A 7332-nucleotide genomic window follows, 5' to 3' on the forward strand; every position below is an offset into this window, starting at 1 on the left:
CTGTGTAATCCCCTGTAAATGGAGAGGCACTTGACGGCACCATTTGCAACTCAGCTATCGTTGAAAACCTCTTCTGAATCACCAGACCAAACCATTTTTTTTTCTGCATGAGAGAGCGATTTTATTACCACCAGGCTCTGCATCATCGAGCGGGATAATGCAGGCGGCCCAATCGGCACACGAAACTGCTTGCAATACATTACAATTTCCTATGGTTGGGTCTCCACTAGACCACTACACCTTGGACTTGAGACAAAAAGGCAACGGAAGCATGCTAAGTGCAGCACCTCACACTAGTGACTCCACCATGGCAGCCAATTGCCATTTTCAGAATGTGCTGTTTTGGCACAAAAAAATGTTTGTTAACAGGAGAAGATCGGTGCATGCGCAGCCGCACCACTCTCGTGATGACTTGTCGTACCGGGAACCAATATTCACCACTTTAACCATCTATAAGAGCAACCCAAGGGACCATGAACTATGCAGGCAGTCCAAGTCTCAAAGACAGTGTAGCTAGTAAGTGAGACTGTAAGTGTTGAGACATGGAGTACTCTCACCGCAGCAGGTTGCTCCTGGTGTGCTCAGTTCTTGTGCTGTGCCTCGTAACCCGAGGCGCAAGGTGCGATGAGTTAACCAGCGATTTCTACGACTGGACATGCCCCGGTGTGTATGATGTCGTCCAGCAGCAAGTGTTTTCTGCCATGAGGGAAGAGCCCAGGATGGGAGCCTCCCTGCTCAGGCTCCATTTCCATGACTGCTTTGTCAATGTACCTCAACTTTCTTCTAAACTTTATGTTGTCGTACATTTACTACTGTGCTGCAGTTACTCAAAAAAATTGTTGCATTGTATGCAGGGGTGTGATGGTTCAATCTTGTTGGATGGCACCGACGGCGAGAAATTTGCACTACCCAACCAGAACTCTGTCAGAGGGTACGAGGTCATCGATGCAATCAAGGCCGACCTCGAAAACATGTGCCCTGGGGTGGTGTCCTGTGCTGACATTGTGGCCATTGCAGCTGGCTATGGAGTACTCTTTGTGAGCATGTTTCGTCTCGCTCTCCATTCTGTCAGAATCATTCAGCTGGTGATACAAAGTATTGAGTAACTATGTACTGATTGTTTTCAGAGTGGAGGGCCTTACTATGATGTTCTTCTGGGGAGAAGGGACGGTCTGAAGGCGAATCAGACAGGAGCTGACAACGGCCTGCCCTCGCCGTTCGAACCGATCAGCTCCATCGTACAGAAGTTTGCCGATGTCGGCCTCGACACGAAAGACGTTGTGGTCCTGTCAGGTAACAGTGTGGCCATAGTAATCACAAAACTAACTACCTCAACTAGAATTAAATTCTGTGCTACATCCATGAAAATGAAATTGTGACAGTGTGGACATGCTTAACTCAGAGTAGAAGCTACTACTAGTTCTGAAACTTCACTCCTCACATGCTAACTGTCACAAAATTTTCTTAGGCCAATTATCATACACTTGACCTGATCTTGTTGAATGGAGTGCAGAACGAATAACTCTATATTTTTGTGAAAGAACACATGCATGCCCTAAATTCTCAACGTGAAAACCGACAGGTGCCCACACGATCGGGCGAGCCCGGTGCGTGCTGTTCAGCGACCGGCTGACGTCCACCAAGAGCTCGGCCGACCCGACGCTGGACGCCACCATGGCCGCCGACCTGCAGAAGCTCTGCACCGGCGGCGACGGCAACCAGACCACCGCGCTGGACGTGAGCTCCGGGGATGTGTTCGACAAGCAGTACTACCACAACCTGCTTAGCAAGAAGGGCCTCCTGACCTCTGACCAGGGCCTCTTCTCCGCCGACGAGGACGTCGTCGCCAGCACCACAAAGGCGTTGGTGCAGACGTACAGCGACGACGGCGAGCAGTTCTTCTCGGACTTCGGCGCGTCCATGGTGAAGATGGGGAGCATACCGTTGCCAGCGGGATCCGCCGGCGAGATCCGCTGCAACTGCAGGGTTCCCAATAAAAAATGAGCAACAGCGAGCAGAGCTCATCATCTGCTAGCTAGGTGAAAGATGAACGGGTAGAGGAAGAACTAGCTGACTGGTTAATAAAGCAGGAGTGAGGATTCAATCCCAGGCACCTGTGCACTGGTGCTAGCCAGTAGAACACACTGGGTGTTACTTCATCAGCTGCTAGATGATCTTGGAATTAAATATAGTCAATGAAATGTGTTGTTGTGTGTAATATTAATATGTTAAATGCTCGAAAAAAAGATCAAATATATGATTCTTCGCATTTCATAATGGTCTGATTATGATCCTGGTTTGAGTGCGAGCTGATGAACAATCAATGGACTGATGGCCACGTTGATTGATTTGACTCCATTCAATTTTGTCACATCATGCGGTTGATCTTAACTGTCTCTACAGTTTGACTTGTCTTGCGTGCTGCTGATCATGGCCGTGTGGACAAGGGAATTATTAACTAGCTACAACCAATCATGAGTAGGTTGCCATAGTATTAGTATTTCCCATACACATGTGATGAAAATGATGGCAGGAATATGACCGATGTCTCTTGCATAACCACCTCCACATAGCGTATCAACCAAACCATTTTCATTTGGTATTATTTTTTTAACACAGTACAGACGCAAGCGCTCATATATACGCGTGTACACTCATCCCTATGAATGGACCTACGCACATCCTACCCCTATGAACACCTTCGAGAGACTGAGCCGGTATATCATCTTGAGATTTTATGAAGTCACCGTAGGCGCCTCATAGTCAACAGGAACATCTTCTCCCACTGAACGCGCATCGCCTGAAATTTTTAAATAAATTCAGAATAAACGCGAGCATCGGGACTTAAACCGTAGTGAGCTAGGGATACCACTGTCCTACTAACTATCCAAGGTTGAATTATAAGATTTTGGTTCATCAGATTTTACTTTATTTTTGGTATTTAGTAAGGTACTCCCTCTATAACTTTTTTCTTTACCGCTTGCAGATGCGCGTATAAGAGTATGTGAACTAATGTTATCTTGGCCGCCACTCATTTCCGTACCACATCAGACAAAAGCTGAGCTGGAGTAGAGATAACATGAAAGGTGTGTAAGCCTGGCGGCTGGCGCCTGCCGATAGATTCAAGCAGGATATTCCTGACTATTCCAAGAACTAGGCGTCTCGATCCTTTTCTTTATGAACAGTGTCTCCATGTGCTAGAGTGGTGGCTGGCTGGTTCGTCAAGATTTTTTCTTCTGATATTCCTGAGCGTAGTGCATGTATACCCACGCACTCAATATCCGGATAGCAGGAAATAGAGTACTCCTGCGTGATTTAGCACATGTGGACATTTCCTTGTTGGGAACAGCAGGAAAGGTACGTGGGAGGGAGCTTATCTGGTTAGTGTTGTCTCATGTGATGATGTCGTGCACCGGGCACACGCATCCAATCTGCGTGAAAGGGGCCGGCGCGAAAACACTGCATCTACGTCTGTAAAATGAACATTGTAAATGCATCTGTAGGAGTACATATTAGAACATCTCTAGCCGTTGTGCCCCCAAGAACGCGTTTTTTCGGCCTCCTGGGTTGCCCCGGTAGAATTTTTGCATTGGGGAGGATAATTTTTCCAGCCGCCCCCCCACCCCCCCCCCCCCCACCCAGCACTCATGTCTCTTTTTCCCCATGTGCAACCTCTCTCATCTCCCCCACTCCACCGCACCGCCACCACCACGCTGGCAGCATGGCCGCGTCGGACTCCGCCTTGCTCACCCCCTCGCTCGTCCTGGCCTCGCCGCTCGGCTGCGCCTGCGATGCGGCCGGCTCCGGCGGGCCGTTGCTCCGGAAGCACGCCCTGGCCACGTTGCATGCCATCTCGTTGGTCACCACGTCCCATAGCCCGTCGCTGGCCAGAGGCCAGTATCAGGCACTCGTCGGCGTCACTGCGCTCCATCACAGTCACCTCCGGCTCCGCCGTCACGAACGGCTTCAGGTAGCCATCCCCTGCGCGCGTACAAGTCAAGTTGGCTCGGATCGGGACCCAGAGGCAGAGCAAATTCCTGACGAGAGCATACGCGTACCTTGTGGTCGACGGAGAGGGCAATAGAGACACCGGCGCGGGAAAGGACGGCACGGGAGTCGCCGCGTTGGCTACAACGAGCTGGGTCGGGCTGACGATGGCCACGACGGCGGTGGATCCCACATGGTCGCACCGCCGTCGCATCTTCTGCTCGCAGCGGCAGGCGAGTTCCTCGCTGCTACGGGTGGTCGTCCAGCCGCGAAGCTCGGGCGCACGGGCGGCGAGGAGGCGTGGCGACGGCACGCGCACTACTAGGAAAAGGGCTATAGATGGAATGGCCACTAATGGCGCACCAGACATGTGGTGCGCCATTGCTATGTAGCGGTGGCGCACCTTGTGCTGGTGCGCCATTAGTGTGAAATACACTAATGGCGCACCAGACACACAGTGCGCCATTAGTAACAATTTTTTTATTTTGCCAGACATACTAATGGCGCACCAGGACATAGTGCGCCATTACTAGTTGTAACTAGTAATGGCGCACCAGCAACATAGTGCGCCACTAAAATATATTTTTTATTTTTTACTTTTTTGCAAAACTACTAATGGCGCACTGGTGCGCCATTACTAGTTTAAGCTAGTAATGGCGCACTGCTCCCCCGTGCGCCATTAGTGTTTTTTGCAAAACTACTAATGGCGCACCACCAGCAGGTGCGCCATTAGTAACCAGGGTTTCTAATGGCGCATTATGTGGTGGTGCGCCATTAGTAACCTGGGACGAGCTAGATATTTTGGACAACCACACCTACCCACTCACTTTCCCCACTTCATTCTCTCCTCCCTCCTCCAAGCTTGTCTCGGTTGCCTCCTCCTCCTCACCTCATTTGCACCATAAATTCATCCAAATTACGTGGTTAAAGCCCCTTTTTTTGATAGGTAAGTAAGGGGGAAGCTATCTTTATGTTGTTCTCCCTCCAACAACGTGCACATGCACTTTTTATGTCCTAGCTAGATCTATGTATGTTTGTGGTGTTGCATATATGTTTGTGTTTGCAGGTACCGGTATTTGAAATGCGATAGTTGCCAATATTTTGCCGGAATGTTGATTCATTTCCGTTTCGGCGAGAATTTTGGCACTATGCATTCTTTTTGGTCCTATTTTTAGGGAAAGTCATGCCAAATTTTTTCTTGGTTCTAAAATATCGTTTTGTTCTACCCCGCAGGTGACCATGGTCCGCACGATGACCGAAGGCATCGTGAATAGGTTTTTGAGCTCCGCGAAGGCCGAGATGCTTGAAAAGAACGAGACGGAGATAAGATGTCCGTGTCGAAGATGCAAGCTGAAGAGCCTTATTGCGGACCCGGATTCCGGGCAGGTGCGGGACCACCTGCTCTTGCGTGGTTTCATGGATGGCTATCGGTGGCAAGGTGATGAAGATGACTATGAAGTCGTCCATGGGGGTCGGGCAAGAAATGAGGATGGGCAGCAAGACAACCACCGCGGCTCGGGCGGGCGAGAAGACGAAGAATCTCCAGGACATGATCACGACGGTGATGCTGTACACAGTCATCATGTAGAAGATGCCGGACATGATGATGAGGAAGATGCGGGAGCAGACGAAGGGCATGATCATGAAGATGAAGATGCCGGCGGAGCAGACGACGATGGACCATCGATGGGCTGGGTGCAGGACCCTCATATTCAAGAGCTGCTTCTCAAGCAGACGGATAACGCAAGAGCTGCCGCCCGAGAGAAAGCCAAGCTGGATCAACTGGAGATAGACGCGGTTACTCCATTGTATGAAGGATGCAGGCCCGAGGATACCCGCCTGAAAGTAACGCTCTTGGCTCTGGAGATGAAGGTAAAGCACAAAATGACCGATGCATGCTTCGACGAGAACATGTCATTCTGGCACGAACGTCTTCCCAAGGGGAACAAGTGCCCGACCAGTTTCGAGGAGGCGAAGAAAATCGTGTGTCCTCTGGATTTACCGCACGTGAAATACCATGTGTGCATGAACAATTGCATCATTTATCGGGACGAGCACACGGAGTCTACCATATGTCCAGTGTGCGGCGTCACTCGATACAAGAAGAGGAAGAAAGCTCCTCGAAAAGTGGTGTGGTACTTTCCGATCACTCCTCGTCTGCAACGGTATTTTGCGGACCCTAAGGTAGCAAAGCTCCTGCGTTGGCACGCGTATAGGGAGGAGAAGAAGCAAGAAGATGACGCAAATGATCCGGAGATAAATAAAAAAGACAAGATGCTGAGTCACCCTAAGGATGGGAGCCAGTGGCAAGCGTTGAACTTCGAACACCCAGAATTTGGGAACGATCCAAGGAACATCGTGCTGGGCGCGAGCACCGATGGAGTCAATCCGTTTGGCAGCCAGAGAAGCACATATAGCACCTGGCCTGTGTTTGTGTGGATGTACAACCTTCCCCCTGGTTGTGCATGAAGAGGAAGTACATTCACATGAGTATGCTAATTGAAGGGCCGAAACAACCAGGGAACGACATCAATCTGTATCTGGGGCTACTGGAAGAGGAGCTAGACACGCTGTGGAAAACGCCAGCCAATACGTGGGACGCCACAGAGAAAGAATATTTCCCTATGAGAGCCGCACTGCTCACGACGGTGCACGACTATCTCGGTTTTGGATATCTCGCGGGGCAGGTGGTCCACGGATTTTCTGGATGTGTCAGGTGCATGGATGACACAACGTATCGCCAGCTAGATAGAGATCCCGGGTCTTCGAAAACCGTGTTCATGGGACATCGAAGGTGGCTTCGCGACGATGACCCGTGGAGGAAACGCAAGGATCTGTTCGATGGTGAAACCGAACCCCGAAGACGCCCGCGTACGAGGAGCGGCGAGGAAATAGACGAGCTGTTGAAAAATTGGAAAGATTGCCCACTGCCGGGAAAGAAGCAAAAGGCGCCAGAGCCGGGAAAGAAGCGAAAGGCGCCAGAGCCACTGCTGAAGGTATGGAAAACGAGGTCTGTTTTCTGGGACTTGTCGTACTGGAAGATCCACCGTGTGCCTCACAGCCTTGATGTCATGCATATCACGAAGAACGTGTGCGAGAGTCTGCTTGGTACCCTGCTCAACATGCCAGAGAGGACCAAAGATGGGCCGAAAGCAAGGGCAGACTTGAAATCAATGGGCATCAGGGAGGAGCTTCACGCTAATGATGATGATGATGATGAGGCGAAGCAGGACACGGAAAGTCGTCGCAAAGGCAAAATGGCCAAGAAGACCGGAAATGACTTCCCTCCCGCGTGCTTCACTCTAAGTCAGGAGGAGATCGATCAGTTTTTCACCTGCCTCGTAG

The 7332-nt window shown here is 50.5% G+C and overlaps 1 protein-coding gene across 1 annotated transcript; it reads left to right on the plus strand.

Moving 5' to 3' along the window:
* The first annotated feature begins 463 nt into the window (after positions 1–463).
* Positions 464–2260, plus strand: LOC109752810 (peroxidase N). The gene is made up of 4 exons (XM_020311733.3): positions 464–767; positions 855–1037; positions 1128–1293; positions 1583–2260. The coding sequence occupies exons 1-4, from the start codon at positions 543–545 to the stop codon at positions 2002–2004; spliced, it is 996 nt and encodes a 331-aa protein (XP_020167322.1). The 5' UTR covers positions 464–542; the 3' UTR covers positions 2005–2260.
* Positions 2261–7332: the final 5072 nt, after the last annotated feature.

The sequence above is a fragment of the Aegilops tauschii genome, chromosome 1 (genome assembly GCF_002575655.3).
Source record: "Aegilops tauschii subsp. strangulata cultivar AL8/78 chromosome 1, Aet v6.0, whole genome shotgun sequence".
Classification (NCBI taxonomy): domain Eukaryota; kingdom Viridiplantae; phylum Streptophyta; class Magnoliopsida; order Poales; family Poaceae; genus Aegilops; species Aegilops tauschii.

Coding starts and splice junctions, on each gene's coding strand:
- LOC109752810 (XM_020311733.3), top strand. CDS start 543: ATGGAGTACTCTCACCGCAGCAGGTTGCTCCTGGTGTGCTCAGTTCTT. Junction 768..854: donor TCCATGACTGCTTTGTCAAT/GTACCTCAACTT, acceptor CATTGTATGCAG/GGGTGTGATGGTTCAATCTT. Junction 1,294..1,582: donor AGACGTTGTGGTCCTGTCAG/GTAACAGTGTGG, acceptor GAAAACCGACAG/GTGCCCACACGATCGGGCGA.